General features: G+C 55.4%; 1 protein-coding gene across 2 annotated transcripts in view; it reads right to left on the reverse strand.

The window, feature by feature from the left end:
- Window positions 1-1,188: 1,188 nt before the first annotated feature.
- The window catches only part of LPCAT1 (lysophosphatidylcholine acyltransferase 1), a 65,453-nt gene continuing 46,343 nt past the window's right edge, over window positions 1,189-20,298 (reverse strand). Inside the window, exons 8-14 of one of the 2 annotated variants that reach the window (XR_010157114.1) lie at window positions 19,367-19,421; window positions 17,148-17,230; window positions 14,304-14,429; window positions 13,696-13,849; window positions 10,437-10,828; window positions 6,183-6,324; window positions 1,189-3,598 (exon numbers count right to left, since the gene is read on the reverse strand). Coding sequence is in view for 1 of the 2 variants with exons in the window: in XM_016952907.4 (XP_016808396.1) it covers window positions 3,414-3,598; window positions 6,183-6,324; window positions 10,437-10,535; window positions 13,696-13,849; window positions 14,304-14,429; window positions 17,148-17,230; window positions 19,367-19,421 (844 nt within the window). In the remaining variant the exon portion in view is untranslated. The remainder of the gene's footprint in view (window positions 3,599-6,182; window positions 6,325-10,436; window positions 10,829-13,695; window positions 13,850-14,303; window positions 14,430-17,147; window positions 17,231-19,366; window positions 19,422-20,298) is intronic. The other variant, XM_016952907.4, reaches the window with a different exon arrangement.

The following is a 20,298-nucleotide window of genomic DNA, read 5'->3' on the forward strand; positions in this document are numbered from 1 at the left end:
CCTCCCAGCCAGCTTCCGGTTAGGATCAGCATACGGCAGCAGCAGGTGCAGCTGTGTCAACTCTTGCGTGAACACCGGGGGTGGGTTTGCTTTTCCCTGAGGGTCCCACCTTCATTTCTCCTGGCTCCAATGCTGAGTGGAGAACTGAACACACAGAAGCAGAGGCATGTTCGATGACAAACACGTGTGCTGCAAACCACAGGAGTTACCCTGCTGTGCACCTCCCTGGGTGCACCCGCCGGGCACGGCCACCCTGCCCACAGCCTGCACCTCAGCCAGACGCTCCTCCTTCTCGGTCTCACACCAGCCGCGTCTTAGCAGCAGCTGCCCCATCCAGTGCTGATGTGAGATGTGCAGATCTAGCTTTTGTTTTAACCCTTGCTTTACTTGAAAACTTGGACACATTCAATCAATTTCAACGGCAGTATTCATTTATTAAAAATGGCAAATGCATACAAGCATGAAGAAGTAAAAATTGCTGTTGCTTGAAATAATGTCATTTTGGTGCACATTCTCTCTCACTGAGTGAGGTCAGACTGCACAGCTCACTGGTAGCCCATGTCTGAGACTTACCTTCCTGAACAACGTTAATGATTCATTTTTCACCCTCTCAGTATCCCCCATAATTGTACACAGGGAAATGAGTGGTGGTGGATGGTGAACTTTGAAACTTGGTTTTTCAAAGTATTAAAAAGGAGAAACACCTGCAGATTGGCCATTTGCAGGCTTTTCTCCTTAAGTTTTCTTCCATCCTTGACGCTGGTGGAGACACAATCTTGATTCTTCACGTGCAGTTTTGGAGAGTGTAACAGGTGAGCTCGGTCTTTTACCTCTAGTTCCAAACCTTTCACTGACTCAGTAGGACTAAATGCCAGATCCATTTTTCTCTTTGCTTGACAAAACATGCTTAAGGTGCATGTGCTTAAAATTGAGAAATTACGTAAGTCAACCCACCAGGCAGGCAGACAGCCATCCATGTTTCAACTCTGTAAGATGTCTGCTACTGTCCGCAAAATACCGGAACACTCCAGAGCGTCCCTTTGCCACCAAGACAGCTTCTTCTACAGAATTTCAATTCTTGTGTTTTCCAAACATGCTAGAACCACACCAAGAAAATCTCATCTGGACTGGCTCTCCCCTCACAATGCCTGTTGTCTTTCTAATAAAGAACCACACAAAACAACATCATTCCCAAGTATAGAAGACTTTATGTTTTATTTATTCCATTGAAAATCCCAAGTTCCTTCATGGCAACCCTCCCTCTGCCCTCACACCCCAGCAGGTCCCTGCAGGCCAGGGCCCATGCCCACCTGCCCATGGATCTGGCTCCCAGGCCACCAGGGGCCCGCTGCGTCCTGTCTCACACACAAGGGATTTAACTCAACGCTATGTACATTCACAGTTCTGAATATCCGCCAACTCTAAGTCGCCACAAAGAGAAAAGAGAATCAGGAGGAACAAACATCCATTCAAAGTCTGTTTATCAGAGATTTTTCTTCTGAAAATGCACAGTGGCATTTCATTCAAAAAACCCTTCATCTGCAGACCTGCGGAAGGGAGACGGCCTGGGTCCCTTCCCTCGGAATATCTTAGTTTATTTACCTCCTTCATTGGCCATTTGCAGGCTCTTCTCCTTGAAAAATGAATCTTTATGCATTCTCCAATTATAAAATCAGTGACTGTTAGCTACCAAAGGCTGCACTAGGATTTCTTCTGTGTCCAACACGCCAAGAGCCCTGAAATTGACTTCAGTTTACTCCATCCCTGTCTGTCCTGCTGGCAGTGTCCATGCTAGAAACAAGTCGAGGTGATTGATTGAAACGGAGCTGAAGGTTGTTTGTTTTTAAATGTCTGTCAGTGGAGAAACGCGTATCACGAATCTCTGAGGAAGTTAGTAAACATTTTTTCCTGTACTTACTGGCCTTGGTGGTCACTTTCTATAGAGATGCCCCAAATATAAAAATCAATTCATTTCAGAAATCAAAAAAATTTTCCAAACAAACCCGGAGCCTTTGCTTTAGGAAGCAAACTCAAGTCTGTGAGGATTATTGTGCTTGAAGGATGGGTTTCTAATTCTGTCATAAAAAATGATGAAACAAGGTGATGTCAGAGGGACTTCAGGTGACACCAAAATACCCCATCCAGGGCCTGGAAGCCCCTCTGCCTTTGACTCTAAGATGGGGCAGGACCCCCGCTCTCAGTGGGATGTGCCTGTGACCCTGGCGCTGGGAGGCAGTGCTGCAGAGAGGAGTGGTGTCCGCACGGCTGTCACCACACATCCTCATCACCCTCCGCACCGCACAGCCCAGTGTCTCCTTCCACAGGCAAAAGACTGCGGCTCCTCTCTCTGCAGGAAGGTCAGCCACACTCAGGTGGCTGCGTCACGCCAGTCACCATGGAAACCAGGGCTGAGAGGAAGATGCAGCCGCTTCCAGCAGGGACCTGGCCTGAGAGCAACGGAGGAGCGGCACGGCGGCGGCTGCCTTGAGCTTCCAGCTCGGGCCCTGCTCATTTGAACAATATCCAACCTCAGACTGGAGTTTAGGCTACAGTGAAGTGGATTCCGTTATGCCGAAACAGAAACATCAAACTGCCAACGTTTATAAAAAAAGAGGGGACTGGAAAAGGATTAAGAAAAGCAGAAAAAGTGTATGGGGCTAGATCCTTGAGTTCACACCTCCCCAGGGGACCCAACGGAAGGAGAGGGATTACCTGCTGGAGAGAGGCCTGATGGAAACTTAAGTCAAAGCCCAAACAGCCTCAGATTCTATATTTAAAAAAAAAGGCCTATAAATAAATATCCTTTGACTCTAAAAGGAAAAATGAAGTAGAAAAACAATTTTCATTTTTTAAAAAATGCTGCATGTTTCCTGAAGTACCTAAATGGAGTTTATAAAATACTCATGAGCTCCAGCACACAGGTAGAAACACTGAAAAATCAGGTGACGGCTCTGCCAGGCTGTGGATCCACAGAGGCAGACAGAGGTTTCGTGCCAGAGTGACACGCAAGCACACGCTCTGAGTGGCAGGCGTGTGCTGAGTGTGCACGGAGGCCCGCCCGGTGCACGCTGCTGCTGGAAGAGGCTGTGACAGAGACTCGAAACCAGGACCCCGTGGGAGAACACAGGGCGGCACCGGTGCCCCCCGCCCGGCAGGGGACCTGACCCCACGGGGTCCAGGCCAGGCGGGGGATCCGCGTGTGCGCCCTCCTATTCTCGCACAGTAAGCGTCGGTTCTGCAACAGACTTCACAAAGGAACAAGATACAAACAGCCCCCGAGGCCCCTGGAACTCGGGCTGAAGACAGTGCCTGTACAGCAGGAGTGAGGAGCGGAGCCCAGAGGTCACTCGCAAAGAGGCTCACGGCGGTGATGTCCACGCGGGAGAGGCCGCGTCTCTCCGCAACCCTGGGTCCTAATCCAGCTTCTTGCGAACAGGCTTCCGCCCAGCGTCTGAGTTTTCCGGGCTGAAATCGGCACAGAAACCGTTTGGGATCGGCGCAGGTGGGGTCTCTGCACAGCTTTCGAAATGTGTCTGATCCGGGTACAGGTATTCCTCTGCGAAGTCAGGGTACATTTCTGCAAACCTGTGGAAGTCAGCTGGAAAGACAAAGGCACCTGTGGTTATGGAATGGGGACGAGCAAATGTCTAGGATTTGGAGGCTCTTTTCCCAGGGCCCTGGTGGGTGTCCACCTCACGCCCTCCAGGGAGGGTTAGAATCGTCTGTGAAACGGATGCTTTCGGGGTGGAGAGAGGAACTTGCGCTTACTTTCTTTGCAGTGCACGAAGTCACCCTGACAACCGGGGTAATCTGGGTGTCCTCCTAGCTACTCCTGCTTTTGGGAAACCCTACAGAAAGCTTCTGGTTTTGAATTCGACAGATATATCCTGGGGACTTAGCACTTCTGAGGCACTGTAACCAGAGGAGCTGGCTCAGGGACAAGACCAAGTGTCTGGACAGTGATCTGGCACTCTGAGGGGGTGCCCTCGTCCACACTGGGGGACCCGGTAGGCAGGGGTCCGTCCTCACAGAGCCTCGGACTGCACTTCCTGGCCGCTGTGCCTGGCTCTCCTGTGAGCGCCCTGGGCTCCTACTGATGGCGCCGTGGAGGCTTCCGGCGGGGCTGGAAAGATGGTGCAGGGGGCTGGTCATGCTAGGCAGCTCCAGAAACACTCAGAACCTGGGCCACCCGGCGAGAAATCCAAGGATGGTTGTTACTGGAAATTGTCTGCAGCTGGTCGGTGCCCACCACAAACATCAAAGAGCCCGAACACACCAAGGAGCATTGCGCACTTTCAAAATGGAAACAAGCGCACGCATGCACACACGCAAACACACACACACACGGTAACCAAACACACATGTGCACACACACACAAAACAAGCACACACACACGGTAACCACACATGCGTGCATACACACACAAAAGAGCACACACACACGGTAAACACACATGCACGCACACACACACAAAACAAGCACACACACGGTAACCAAACACACATGTGCACACACACACAAGCGCACACACGGTAATCACACATGCACATACACAAGTGTGTGCGCACACAGTAAACATACGTGTACACGCAAAAGTGCATGCACACACGTAACTAAACACACATGCGTGCACACACAAAACAAGCACATGCACACACATGGTAACTACACACATGCACACACACACACAAAACAAGTGCAGGCACACACAGTAACACACATGCACCACACAAAACAAGCGCACGCGCACACAGTAACTAAACACACATGCGCACGCACCCAAACAAGCGCATGCACACACATGCATGGTAACTAAACACACATGCGTGCACACACACAAAACAAGCACATGCACACACACGGTAACTAAACACGCATGCACATACACAAGCACGGTAACTAAACACATGCACACACACAAAACAAGCTCACACGGTAACTAAACACGCATGCACACACACACAAAACAAGCACACGCACACAGCAACTAAACACACATGCCCATGCACACACACAAAACAAGTGCACGCACACACACGCACGGTACTAAACACATGCACACAAAACAAGCACAAGAGCACAGACACGGTAACTAAACACACGTGCGCTTTCAAAATGGAAAGCATGCACATGCACGCACACACACAACACACATGCACGCGTTCAATACTGAAACAAGCGTGCACATGTGTACACAAACGTGTGCACACACGGTAACTAAACACATGCACACTTTCAATACTAAAAGCACGCACATGCGTGCACACACGTATGCACACGCACGGTAACTAAACACACGTGCACTTTCAGTACTGAAACAAGCGCACACATGCGTGCACGCACACACACGGTAACTAAGCACACATACATGCTTTCAGTACTGAAACGAGTGCGCACATCCGCACTCCCGCCTCTGGCTCCCGCACAGACGCTGTGCACACAGCTCTCTCGCGGGTCTCCTCATTTGCTCTAAGACCACACTTCCAGGTGGGGATTGCGGCATCCACTGGGATGAGCCAGGCCAGGGCCTGCAGCCCTGGGAGCCTCGGGTGGATGCAGCGTGGCTCATTCACACTGCAGGGGAGGGAGGCGCCCCGGGCTCGGGTTTGCGGATTTTGCACAGCAATTTAAAAATATCAACCGCCATTACCGACAGCTCGTGCTCTGGAAACAGCCGTGTTACCAGTCACTTCATCAGATGTCCACAGACAGGTGAGTTTTCTCGGGAGGAAGTCGCCCTGGGCAGCACGGGGGTCTGCAGCGCCCGCCTCCTCGTCTCTCCTGACAGACCCCTCCCAGGAGAGGGGGGATGTGAGCCACACCCCGGCTGGCAGTGACAAAGCCCACAGCCAGTGGCCTCGAGGGCTGGGTGCGGGTATCCCCCACCTCCAGGCACCTGAATCCCAGCCTGAGGCCATGGAAGGCTCAGAGCTTCGGAACTGGGCTTGGAGTTTGGTTGTATAAATCGCCAAAACAAATCAGATTGGAAAGCTCCCTACGAACCCTGCCAGGTCTCCAGAACCTTCCTTCTCAGGGGTTTCTTTGTTACACAGGGCAGCCTGGTGAATGGAGGCATGGCGGGGACTCCACTCCTGTCCTGGGCTCCCACGGAGACTCGCCCCACACTCTGCCCAGCCCCCGCCCAAGGGTCGCGAGGACGACCCCACTCCTGCGGGCTCACCGAATGTGATCTTCCCCTTCTCCTCTTGGTCAATGGCTCGGAATAGGTCGGTCACGGTGAGCTCTGCCACCCCCAGGGCCGTCTTGAGGATGCAGGACAGGTCACCTTCGCCGACGCTGCCGTCCTCTTGCGCTCCGTACATCTGCAAGGCAAACTGGGTGTCACCTTGCGGCCTCCACCCCTGCCCACCAGGCCCCGCTGTCCAGGGACACCCCAGCGGCCCTGCCCCGCTTTGTCAGAGCTGCTGGGCACCTGCAGGGCCGGCGGCTGGACACGGGGGACTCGAACTTCCATGTGGAGCCATGCGGCAGGGCCCTGTGCCTTGGATCTGGCCCCTCCAGTTGCCCCGTGGACACACAGCAGATGCTTCTCGGGCAAGGACTCAGACGCTGCCCACCCCACCCGTGATAGCTCAGCAAACCAACCAGCACCTGTGGCTGCCACTGGGAGGCCGAGGAAGGGTCCTGCCTGGGCCACGGGCGGGCGTGGCGCAAGCTTGGGCTGCAGAGTTCCCCCACGGCCCTCTGCCTCCGTGAGTGCAGGCTACAGCAGACGTGTTCACAAGCATCAGTAATAACATGAAAAAGCCCTGATGGTTAGAAATCGACAGGGCAGATCAGGAGCAGAAATGAGAAGGACCTGGCAGGGCCGGGAGGGCCCCAGCGGGGAGCGGGAACCAGGACCCGCGCTCTCTCCTGAGCTTCACATGTGACGCCTCCTCTCTTCCTCCTGCTCCAGGTGTGGAAGCGGCGGCTCCGGCTCTCTCTGTGCAGGGCCCAGTGCCGAGGCGCCTGCCGCCCGCTCCCCACAACTCCACGGCGCTCCCCTCCCTGGCTTCACAGACTCTGTGACCTGGGGATCCCCCAGACCCCTTGATCAGGGCCTGCCCATCCCTTTGTCCCTCTACCTCCTCGGAAACACTTCGGCTCCCTGTGGGGTGCAGGGTCCTGCCCCAGCCCTTGAGGCTCGAGCCTGGCCCACGCGCTCTGTGGCAGCACTTTCCTCTGAGGTCCCGACGCCGCCCATGTCCTTCCGCTCCAACCCCTGGGCTCCCTCAGAGCCCTCCCTGCCCCCTCAGATGGGCCAGCTCTTCTACCTGGTTCTTCCCCGAGTCTACCTGGGGCTGCACCATCCCCCGCCGCCCTCTCTGCCTGGGGTCCATGGTTCCTGGAGCTCCCGACAGGGCCGTCGCCCTGACTCCGAGTCCCCTTCTCCTGCCGCAGTGCGCTGTGATCTTGTGAGTGTTTGCTCCACCCTCCGAGAAGTGGGCTGCATGTGAGGGGGGTCGCCCTCTCTTCAGGGAGGGGCTGCGCCTTCACCTCGCCCGGCTCCTCCTTGTGGTGCTCAGGGAAGAAACGCTGACGCCTCCAGCCTTCTGGCCTGGCAAGCTGTCCCAGGGTTCACACCCTCTTCCCGGGGCTCTGCCTCTACCCCATGGACCGGGTCTGCTCCAGGCTCTGGAGACCCCATCCTCACCCTCCACTCTCCCTCCCCTGGGCCTCATCCCACAGCGCTGCTGCACGCGGCCACCCTGTCTTCTGTGGTCTACGTTTCTCTCCTGCTTTTAGATTTGCTGAATCAAACATCTGCAGACAAAATCCACGTTGGTGCTGCTGGAGCCTCAGAACAGGCCGGGTCAAAGCTTCAGGGCCACGGCCTCCAGCTCCTCGGCCGAACTGGATCCCACTCAGCCCCCAGAGAGCAGTGCCTCCTGCCCCCTAGTGGTTGCCAGGCTGCTTCAGAGGGGACGACCTGACATCTGTGTCCATTTGGACATGAGAACTGCAGAGGCAGACTTTCATCCTCGGAGCCTCGTGTAGATGCTGCACGGCAAACGCAGAGGTAGGACTGAGGCTACCACGGGCAACAGACTTCAGGTTCTCACTGTCCACTCTGAGCCGCTGGAAGTTTTACCAGGACCACATCTTAAGGTTTTACACAGTAATAGTAATGAAAAAGAACAAAAACAAGGGGCCTCAAGGCGTATGAAGCACATCGGTACGTTGCACATCTGGAAAGTCTTGAGCACCGGCGGATGCCTCTGGGGTCCTAGGTGCTAGGAGTTCTGTGTCCACAGTCAGCCTGGGGGGCAGCTTCCTGGATCTCTATGTCCCAAGAGCAGCACGCTGGCGCACTTGCCATGCTCTCTCACACGAGACTGCTCCGTGGAAGCCCTTCCTGCTACATGCAGTCCCCCCAAAATGTGCCAGGCTCCCAGAGCAGCAGAAAAGCACAATGCCCATGACTTCAGGAAATGATGACACCATGAAAGGTATAGGATGCAGAAAGGGACATGGGGAAGCAGCCCGCAAGAAGGTGGGAGGAAGGCAGGGCATGTGCCATCACGGCGGAGCTGCTGAGGGTGGAGGTGAGGCGGGACCCTGGTGTCACCGTGGGGACGCAGCCACATCAGCGGCCTGGAAGCCTGTGAGAAGTGATCACCCATCCTGCCCCCAGGTGGTCACTGTAGGGCAGCCTGGGCCTCACCCATCGCCTGGTTCACCTGAGAAAGACCTCCCAGTGGTACGTACCCCACCCCAAGCAGGGACCCGGTGCACACTGTCCTCCCCAGTGGGCGTCCTCAACCCTACCACAGCCAGTTACCCTGCCCACCTGCAGGTGGGGCCTCTGCAGGAGGAAGGTCGGGCTCCACAGCCCATTGTTCATGTTGAGAAACAAGGCAACTGCCACCCCCACCGCTGCCGTCATTCGTTCCAGATTATACTCGGTGGCTTTAGAGCAGGGGCTGGTGGGGCCAGCAGAACGGGGGGCGGTGGCTCATGCCTGTAATCCCAGCACTTTGGGATGCTGAGGTGGGTGGATCACTTGAGGCCAGGAGTTTGAGACCAGCCTGGCCAACATGGTAAAACCCTGTCTCTTCTAAAATTACAAAAATTAGCTGGGTGCCATGGCATGAGCCTGTAATCCCAGCTACTTGGGAGGCTGAGGCACGAGAATCACTTGAACCTGGGAGGCAGAGGTTGGTTGCAGTGAGCCAAGATTGCACCACTGCACTCCAGCCTGGACAACAGAGCGAGACTCCATCTCGCGAAAATTAAAAAACAACAACAACAGGGCACAGTGAAAGCTGGGCCAGCGGGGGCCGCAGGGCCACAGGGCCTGGCTCAGATCAGGGGCCCTAGGAGGCAGGCTGCCCAGGCCTGGAGGGGCGGAGGAGGTCAGGCTTTCTTACACAGGGCCTGGCTCAGATCAGGGACCCTAGGAGGCAGGCTGCCCAGGCCTGGAGGAGGCAGGGAGGTCAGGCTTTCTTACACAGGGCCTGGCTCAGATCAGGGACCCTAGGAGGCAGGCTGCCCAGGCCTGGAGGAGGCAGGGAGGTCAGGCTTTCTTACACAGAGCTGCCAAATGTTGAGGTCATCCAGTTCATCCTGCCTGGGGAGACCCCCACAAGCCACCTTTTCATGTGGGGACATTCCCCAGTGTTGCTATGGAGAGGGTGTGCTGGCATCAGAAGCAAGAGAAGGGAGTTCTTGGAGTAGTGAGAGACATGCGGCTTCTTGACTCACACATCAGGCCCTTGAGAGTCTGGCTAATGTGAGTCACACCCTGTGAGAAGCCTTGGTAAAGTTGTGCCTCTGTACAGGCAAAGCCGGCCCAGCTCTATCCCAGATGAAATCCACATTGGTGCTGCTGGAGCCTCAGAATACGCCAGGCCAAACCCTCAGGGTTACCTGGCCTCCCGCCCTCCAGGCCTGACCCAGACCCCACTCAGCCCCCAGGGAGCAGCGACTCCCTGCGGTGAGGCAAGTCCTGAGGGCTTCCCAGGAGTCTGCAGCTGGGCTGGGACCCCAGACTCCCCCAGTGGTGATGACTGGGCTCTGACATGTTGTAGCCCCTGGGGTCAGCTGAGGCGGGCAGCTCCTAAGCCATGCTTTCTTCACCAGTCCACAGTCTGAGGGGGAGAGAGGACAAGGTGTGTGGCCCCTGTGTTAGGTGCCCTGTAGTGTGTGATGGTGTGTGACACCACCAGCCCCACCCAGGTGCCCCAGGACCCAGGAAGAACCTCAGCCATGCTTTCTGATGAGTGTGGATTGCTAATCCAGGAAGAAATAAATCTGGGAGTTTTCTGGGCATTTTACAAACAACAGCTAGCATAAAAAGCTTATGTAAAAATAGCAGTTGGGCAAATGATCAATTAACTGATATTATAAGGAACTAGAGAAATGAACAATGGTGCTGACGTGACTGCACCGCCCTGTCCCCCAGTCAAACCCATGTGAACTCTGCACTCACCTTGAAAGCCAGCTGGATGGTGTCCAGGGTCCGGGCCGGCCGGCAGACGACAGACAGGGCAACCACACACTCTCGCAGGTCCACCTCGCCGCTGCCGCTCTGTGGGGAGAGACGCTCTCAGCCACAGCTCGGCCGCCTTCGGCACTGGAGAAACGCCAGGGTTTCCCACGGGTGCTGGTGTTAATTAAAGGCCAGTCCCACTCTCACTCGGGAACATCTGCCCACGTGAAAAGGGAATCTTGGAAGGACATTCCACCAAGTGGGTTCTCCAAGGTCACTGTGCTGTGTACACTTCTTGGGGCCATTACAGTGACTTCCCAAAGTTCACAAGGCTGCCACAGGAAGCACCTCAGCAAAGCACACGCGATGCAATGCCTGCCACCTGCCAAGACCTGCATTTGAGAAAACCCCCTAAGCACCAAGGCTGATTCTGGGCTCTAGGAATTTAGTCTGTTTATGGCAACCCATTCATCCTGCAGAAAGAAGGTGAACCCGGAGCTGTGATGTGGAGCTAAACACGCAGCCCGGGCCAGCTGTGGAAGCCAGTCAGCCCCGCGCTGACCATTCTCAGTAACTCCTCACACCCAGAGTCTCCAGGGACATGCTGATGTGAGTGAGAAGGGTGGTGAGAGGCACAGGTGGGGGCTGACAGGGTCTGCACTTCTGATGATGATGGGGACGGTCTGCACGTGGCTGCAGGGTGTGCCCAGGCCACAGGAAAGAACCTCCCAGGTCAGGGCGGGAGGAGGTGAGGAGCACCCTGGACAGGGGGAGGACTCTCTGGTCAGACAGCAGGAGATGAAGGGCAACCAGGAGTGGAGGGAGGACTCCCTGGTCAGAGAGCAGGAGGAGGTTCCAGGAGGAGAGCAGCAGGAGCATCCAGGGGTAGAGGGAGGGCTCCCAGGTTGGAGAAAACAAGAGAAGGTGGGGAGCACACAGGATAGGGGGAGGACTCTGGCCAGACAGCAAGTGAGAAGCACTCAGGACAGGGGGAGGACTCTGGCCAGAGAGCAGGAGGTGAGGAGCACCCAGAGGCAAAGGAAGGACTCCCTGGTTGGAGAGAACAAGAGAAGATGAGGAGCACCCAGGGCAGGGGAAGGATTTTGGCCAGAGAGCAGGAGGTGAGGAGCACCCAGGACAGGGGGAGGACTCTGGCCAGACAGCAGGAGGTGAGGAGCACTCAGGAGCAGAGAGGACGCTAGTCAGAGAGCAGGAGGACGTGAGGAGCACCTGGGGCAGAGGGAGGACGCTCTGGTCAGAGAGCAGGAGGAAGTGAGGTGAGGAGCACCCGGGGCAGAAGGACTCCCTGATCAGAGAGCAGGAGATAATGAGCACCCAGGATGGGGGAGGACTCTGGCCAGAGAGCAGGTGAGGAGCACCCAAGGGCAGAGGGAGAACTCTGGTCAGAGCAGGAGGCGGCGAGGTGAGGAGCACCCAGGGGCGGAGGGAGGACTCCCTGTTCAGAGAGCTGGGGGTGAGGAGCACCCAGGGGCAGAGGGAGGACTCCCTGTTCAGAGAGCTGGGGGTGAGGAGCACCCAGGGGTGGAGGGAGGACTCCCTGTTCAGAGAGCTGGGGGTGAGGAGCACCCAGGGGCAGAGGGAGGACTTTGACCAGTAGTTGCCCCTCTACGCTTGTGTCAACCACAGGCTGTAGGTGCTGGGGTGAGACGCACACAGGTCCCTGAGGGTCTTCTGAGGGAACTGATAGCTTTCTTTGTGCTACGCCACACCCCTTGCAAGGCATGGGGTACTGGGACTGGGGCTTGGGTGTCTGGCAGGTGGAAATGACTGCAAGTCCCTGGCTCTGGGAAGGTCTCGGGCTGGGGGTCTGAGGTCCTGGGTGTAAATGGAGAATATTCCTATCTCATAAGATCATGTGCATCTGAAATTGGAGAAAATAAAACATTAACCGCACAGTGTCATAAGTTACCTCGGAACGCTGCCTGTGAAACCAGTATTCACCATTTCGCGTTTCAATTCCAACACTGTGGTAAAGCGCCTGAGTGCAAACGCAGCTGCAGATGTAGCAGGGACACCAGGAGGGACTCGCATCTGAGATGCTGTTTGCAGCTGCCCCGTAGCAGAGGGCCCGTGGCTGGGGGCCCCTTACGGACACCAGGCAGGACTCACATCTGAGACACTGTTTCCAGCTGCCCTGTAGCAGAGGGCCCGTGGCTGGGGGCCCCTCTGGTGCGTGTGGGAGAATGCCCTGAGCCACACGCTGTGATCCTTGGTTCACACTCTGCATACTTGCAGGGGGGCCTCCTTCCCCTGTCCTGGGTGCTCCTCATCTTCTCTTGCTCTCTCCAACCAGGGAGTCCTTCCTTTGCCTCTGGGTGCTCCTCTCTCCTCTCTCCTGCTCCTCCTGCTCTCTGGCCAGAGTCCTCCCCCTGTCCTGAGTGCTCCTCACCTGCTCTCTGGCCAGAGAGGCCTCCTGCCTGCCCGGGTTCCACCCAGGGCCGCACTGCAGCTGCTCCGTGTTGGTGCAAAGCATATATGGTGCTGTCACACGGGACATCTCACGCTGTCACGGGACAGTCATGGCTGAAGGAGCCTTCTACACACACCCTGGCGTATCACCAGCTCCTCCAGGACCACAGTGTAAGTGTCCATGCTGTGGCACTGACACCCAGAAAAGACCAGGATTGGCTGACCTGTGGCTCGCCGTGGCAGCCTGTCCCGCCCCTGCGTGCCGCCTCGCACCTTCCTAAAACCCCGAGGCTGCCCGCCACGTTCAGGGCCACCTGGCGTGACTGTGGATGCCTCATCAATTACGACGAGGACCTGGGGATGACGTGCGGAGGGCGGAGGGGAGTGGGCGGCTGCACCAGGAGGAAGCCCTCCCACACCCACAGGCTGGCGGGGAGCCTCTAAGCCGATCATAGAGGACGGGCGTGTTATTAGAAACTCTGACGCCGCAAAGAGCAGCTCTGGTGAGCAGGGGCCCTGCAGGGGGTCCCTTGGAGACCCCAGGCTGGGTGTCACAGTTTGATATTGTTAGACTCCGTAATCAGACTGAAAAACCCCAAACCACAGGCACATTCATCAGTAAAGGGTAATTTAAACGTCAAATGTGTACACGTATTTAAAAGCATGGGAGGAAATACCTCAAAATGATAGGGTGGGGTGGTGATGGGTGGTTTTCCTTCTCTGCTTTCAAATTTGTGTGAAAATATATTTATATTAGAATGAGAAGAATTTATGCTTCAAAAAGCAGGAAGTTTTGCCGACACCCCGCTCTGCAGGCGACAGGCCCTACCTCGTCGAACAGTGAAAACATGTCTTCCAGCAAGTCAGAGACGGGGACTTCCAGGGAGGCAGCAAACTCCGCAATACTTATCTTCTCTCCTCCCTTCATCCTGGCTCTTTCTGAGTATCTGTCCAGATCTTTTTCAAGCTTTTCTGGTTTTAGCCTAGACAAAAAAAGAGGGAAAGCTTTCTTTTTCAATAAAATGGCGGCACGCTAACACTAGATTTACTTCTAAGACTCATCAAAATATTAAAATTGACAGAAGTAGCAGCAAGCTAGTTTTCAAGAAAAGGCATTCTCCTAATTGGAAGGTGCGAGATGCGTTCTGTCCAAGTGTCAAGCCAGGTGCCTGTGCCCCTGAGACCCGTTCCCTTCCCAGGGCAGATGTGGCAGGACACAGGGTGGCCCTCCTGGGGCGCCGTCCACACAGACAGCTGATGCCAGCATTAAGGGATTGAAAGACACTATGTGGGCTTAAGTTGATGTTTGAAAAAAGCCAGAATAAACATCATTAATAATTATCTCCTCAGTTCCCCACCCTGCAACCCCAGGCAGCCCCCACCAGACCTTGGCATCACGGCTTCTAGCTAATGCTCAAAGAAGAACCAGGTACTCACCCGAGGCCCCGCACGAGCCTGGCAAATTCTAAAAGGCAAGTGTCAGCGGGGAGACGGAGCTGTCCTTCCGCCAGGGCCAGCTGGCAGTCCTCGAACGTGTAGTCAGTCACGGAGACACCCAAGGCCCTACAAGGAGGGCAGCACCCCTGTCAGCCCAGCCTCGTGGCAGCCAGTTCCCACCGCCCCACCAGAATAACTGCCGATGGCTCAGGGGAGAGGAGGGCTGAGGAGAGGAAGTGAGACAGGGGAAGGGCCAGTTGGTGGGGCAGTCACACATTCATCGATCAGCTTCACCTCTCATCTGGGTGCTCTGAAACAATGACGGCAGCCACACCAAAGGTCATGACACAGACTGCCATCACGTGAGAACCGTGAAAAAGTTTGAAACAGCGTGAGAATGACCAACATGTGACATGGAGACACGAAGTGAGCTCATGGTGCGAGAATTACCAACATGTGACCCAGAGACGCCAAAGTGAGCTCACGGTGCTGGAAAACGGTGCTAATAGGCTTGCTCAACACAGGGTTGCCACAAACGTGAAGCAACTGTCTGTGAAGCACAGGATGAAGCAGAGTGAGGCGGGCTGTGCCCTCACTCCCAGAGCTGCCCTGACCGTGCCGTGTGTGCTCAGGTGATGAGAAATCGGTGCCTCTCTAGTCCTAGTTGAGAGCCGCTGAAGTTCCCCTTGGCAAACTTAGGCATCATCATTTGGAACAGCAGAGTCTCAGGCTATCCACAGGAAAGGATAAGGCCCAAATGAGGGGCTGCCTGTGAAGCTCACAGCAGTCCTGGCCCCGCCACGTGTGACTCCAGGTGAGCCAGGGACCAGGAGCCCTGGCTGGGAGAACCACCCACCTCCACCAGCCACACCTGGGGCCATCCCCGGCCTCTCCTGATGGCCCGTCCTGGATGGCACCTCTCTCCAGGCCAGCACTGCACACGTGCCATTCAACTCAGAACCCCAAATGACTCAGAGGCCAGCCCCATCCCAGATGAAAACCAAGGTCGGGGAAGGATGTGTGCGCTCTGCCACCCTGGGGTGCCACCATCCTTGCAGCGGGCAGGGGAGGAGAACGTGCTTCCAACACTGCCTCCTAGGACCCACTACGGGAGTGGGAAACCAGCCGGGAGGAGGCGCTGCCAGGGTCCCTCTGCTCATGATCAACTCCACTCCCCGAGTGGGGCTGCACGGCCCCGCCCAGGCCCAGGAGTCTGAAGCTGCTTCTCCCTCCCATCTCCACTCCCCGAGTGGGGCTGCACAGGCCCCGCCCAGGCCCAGGATTCCGAGGCTGTTTCTCCCTCCCATTTTCCTTGGTGGGGGGTTTTGCTGACGGTGGCAGACCCTCCAACAGCCCTGATGTGATGAAACATGGCTCCTGGTAATTTGGAGTGGGGTTTTAAGAGAATTCTGAATTACTACAATGGAAATGGCAGCACTCTCATACCCTAAAAAAGGTACAAGTTCCTCGGAGTCTGTTTGAAATGGAGGGTTCTAAAATAATCAGTGAGGCCCACAGGTGATCTCTCCTTGAGCTCTGTAAAATCTGTTCTCTTCCTCCTAAGTCCCCAAAAGTAGCCAGTATTGGCAGCAGTCCGGAGCACAGGTGCTGGGCTTGGAGGTGGGAATGCATTCCCCTGGCTCGGCGCCTACTCAGCTTTTTGTATTGTTCAGAGCTGCCTGTGGTGGGGGTTGAGTGGAGCTTTGCGGGACAGAGACTGCCGGGCCCATTTCTACCCTCGGACACATGCTTTGGGAGGGAGAGGATGGGAACGTGAGGGAACGGGCCGCCCAGCTGAATCTTCAGGGTGTCAGCGGAGTGTGAACAAAGTGGCTCGGAGGTCAGAGCCAGGCACACTCTGATGGGCCCGGCCGTGGCTGTGTTCCCCTCTGGGCTCTCTGGAGAGGCGAGTTCCCAGCCATGCCCCGACCTGCTGCAGCAGGAGCCTGGGGGTGGGGCGGGTGGACCGAGGCTGATGTGGCTTCCAGGTGGCTCCTGCAGCTCAGGTCTGGCAGCCGCCCGGTGGAGGGGAGGCTCTAGCTCTACTGGACAGGGCTTTGAAGGAGGAAGCACTAGGGAGGCATTCACGTGGGGTAAATCCAGGTGGGAGGACCTGGTTGCAAGGACAAGTGTGGGGGGAATGGGACCCTGAGGGATGGAAGAGATGGGGAGGGCGTGTGAGCTGACGACACCGAGGGAGGGAGAGGGGGAGGGCGTGTGAGCCGACGACACCGAGGGAGGGAGAGGGGGAGGGCGTGTGAGCTGACGACACCGAGGGAAGGAGAGAGGGAGGGCCTGTGAGCCGACAGCACTGCTGGCCATGCAAGCAGGGGACCTGGGACCATGGGAAGCGAGGACATTCCCTCTTCCTAACTGCATGCACGACAACTGTGTAAGTAGCACAAGTCACCTTACAAGATTAAATGTGCAACCACCACTCCACCCTGCGAGATAGAGTAAGGGCACTGGTAAGTATCACACAGGCAGATGAGCAAAGGTAGGCGTGGAGGCCGCCGCACAGATGTGAAGTTGGCTCAGGCCAGTGCCCCGTTGGCTCATTTAGGGCACAGGGAACATAGGACCTGGGGTGACCAACGGCTGCAAGCAGGTCTGGAAGAACCAGTCATGCATCTTCCAAACGTCAAAGAGGGTGAAATGCCATCAGAAGGAAACAAGGGACGCACAGCACAAGGCCAAGCACACTTCACCAACATGCATGAAGCTGGTTCCTGAACTTTGGAAGAATGCCTTTTCCTAACGCCGTTGCCTATTTTAAATATACAGAGAGCAGCACTCTGGGAGACACCCCTGACTCGGCGATGGGGGAAGGAGCTGCTCACTTACTCGGCCATGACTCGCCGCACGTTGCTGGCATACAGCGCGGGGTTCCTCTTCTCCTCCTCAGAAGGGCTGTACACAGGAAGGAACTGAGCACACAGAGAAGCTGCATTAGTATCACAAGACGCTGACCTCAGCAACACCACCATAACGACAACTGGGAGGCTGACAAAATTAAGATCTGTCAAAGTAACGCCCATTAGAACCGTCTTCAAAGTTGTCATGTGCACGTGTGTACACACACACACCCCCCATGATGCATGAACTGCACACGTGTGCACCTGAACACTCACCCTCACCGGTGCTCCCTGGGAGTGCCTGCTGCCTACATCAGAACATCTGGCTCTCTGATCTACACTCACCCCCGTCAGTGCTCCCTGGGAGCGCCTGCTGCCTACATCAGAACATCTGGCTCTCTGATCTACACTCACCCCCGTCAGTGCTCCCTGGGAGCGCCTGCTGCCTACATCAGAACATCTGGCTCTCTGATCTACACTCACCCCCGTCAGTGCTCCCTGGGAGCGCCTGCTGCCTACATCAGAACATCTGGCTCTCTGATCTACACTCACCCCCGTCAGTGCTCCTAGGAGCGCCTGCTGCCTACATTAGAACATCCAGCTCCCTGATCTCACAGAGGGGCTTACGCCCATTTCTGACAGAATCAGTTTTGTAATGGGGATAATGCAGCACGTTATTCCTACATTTGGAACAGATTATTGGCAGCGTTTTGCCACCTCTTGCATTTTGAAACTAAAAGAAATTGTCCAATGAATTTGTCCTTGCCTGAGTGACACTTACACAGCATTTTAAATGACTATGACCCACATTGCACACCGTGCAGGAAAGGGCACAAGATCACCCTGGATGTCCTTTTCTCTAATATGGAATATTTCAGAATACAGGAACATCCTGAAACCCCAATTCTCGCTGTTATTTCTAAAACTTCCGTAAACTGCCATGGTTCCTTGCATCAACATTTGCATCTTGTATGAACAACGTCAGTAAGGACAGAGCAGTTTTGCAAAACCATTCACTTTCTTTTCAACTCTTAAAATTAGAAACCAGGCCTGTAACACGGCCATTCAACACCAGGGAGCCCTCAGGAGCTCAAGCTCAGTCCCTGTGTTCTGTGCTCGAAGCCTGGCCTGCACCCTCCCGGCCACTGCCCATCCAGCCACATAATCCTGCTGGGTGGGGGGACTGCCGCCCTCAGGCCCGGGCCAAGGCCCTTCAGCCCAGTCCTCTGTAATGAGAGCAGCTTATCCTCTATGGAAGTGAACAGCCGGGAGTGAAGTCGGGCTTATCAGTATATTTCGTAGTGCTCTCCAATATTTACTGGAAGGCAGCAAATTGTTTTATTAAATATTTAAGTTGCATGTGACTCATCTTTTATTTCCAGATTCAAGAAGTGCATATTAATTCCCCTTTTACACAAAAAAAGAACTGCTCCTCATCGACTTAGATAAAACTGTGCAGGCTACACAGAGGTGACTACTTAGCCCAAGGTCTTGACTCTGGAGACCTGGGTCAGGCTGAGAAGGGGGATCTTTGACTATGTATTAAACAGAGCATGGTGCTATGACAAACTCAGCGGTATTAAATATGTAAAGTAAAACTAAGAGCCAAACAAATAATTATTTGCATGTGGGCCAGCTTCATATGCCCTTAAGCTACAATACCCATAATAATGAATGGTAGGTTTAAAAAATCCTTTCCAGCTGGGTGTGGCAGTTCACGCCTGTGATCCCAGCACTTTAGGAGGCCAAGGCGGGAGGACTGCTTGAGCCCAGGAGTTTGAGACCAGCCTAGGCAACAAAGTGAGACCCGTCTCTACAAAAATTAGCTAGGCATGGTGGCGTGTGCCTGTGGTCCAATTACGTGGGAGGCTGAGGTAGGGAGATCGCTTGGGCCCAGGAGGTCGAGGCTGCAGTGAGCCCATTGCTACACTCCAGCCTGGGCAACAGAGCAAGACAAAATGCTGTCTCAGAAAAACAAAAAACAAAAACCCAAATCTTATCCAAGTGGTTCAGACTCATAAAAGAGACATAAAGTCATTGAGGTAAAGCAACCAGAGGCTCCTCGAAGGGGCCCTGAGAAATGGAAAGATGGGAAAGCAAGACAGATGATATGTCACAGTGTACAAGGCTATCTGGGCATCCTGGTGTAACCTCGTGTCTGCATCAACCACTGTGAAGAGCGCTGTGTAACTCTGTATCCATACGAACCTCGATTTCCACGTGGTTGTGAAACTGACACAGCGTGAGCCACAGGATTTCCAGCCTTAAAAACAGATTGCACAACGTTGAGCAGATTTACGACATGGGTTAACAAGTAAATTACTCCCAATTCTGGAGCGAAACCTCCAGACGCGCCCTCCAGAGGGCGCTACTGGGCAGTCAACGCTCCCGCGGAGGGGGTGCCCTGCCCAACCAGCCTGAGCCCCAGTGTGACGTACAGCCGTGGGTGGAAATGCTGCTTTTCCGATTCAACACCTGCTTATGTCTTTGGTTCGTCTAGCAAGACACCATCTCCTGCTTGTTCTCCAGTTCAGGAGACCTCGTACAGCCCACACCTGTCCCTCCACACCTGTCCCTCCTCGCTGTCCCCAGGCAGCACAGGCCCTAAGTCATGCCACCCCTCCAGCCTGGATCCAGAGTTCCCAACCTCAGAACCAGGATCACCATGCCTTTGCCGCAGGAGTTGACATGGGAGACATTTGGAGCTGCTCCCAGGGCCACACTCACGCCCCCGACAGCCCACTGCCCCAACCCTGTTTCTGCCCTGTCATGCCAGCCCCAGCCCTAGGCCCCCGGGACCCCAGAATCCCTATACCCCCCATAGCCCCCTCCCAGCTCTGCTCCCAGCTGGGAGCCTCCACACGCCAGCCTGGGAAGCGCTGACCTCAACACCTTCACCTGAAAGCACCAGCGGACCCACATCCTCCCAAACGCCTGGAATGGATCTGCTCTCTCTTGGACTTTCCCGCTCCCTCTGCCCTCCCGACGTCAGCTCAGACGTCAGCACCCAGGAGGCCCTGACCAGCCTGTGGCCCCGGGCTTCTCCTCTGGGGCTCGTTCCCGTTTCTGTGGGGTTGTTCATTGTTGCATAACTGACCTTCGGTGTCTCTGCTGGGGGGACAGGGACACTGACTCACAGC

The sequence above is a fragment of the Pan troglodytes genome, chromosome 4 (genome assembly GCF_028858775.2).
Source record: "Pan troglodytes isolate AG18354 chromosome 4, NHGRI_mPanTro3-v2.0_pri, whole genome shotgun sequence".
Lineage (NCBI taxonomy): Eukaryota > Metazoa > Chordata > Mammalia > Primates > Hominidae > Pan > Pan troglodytes.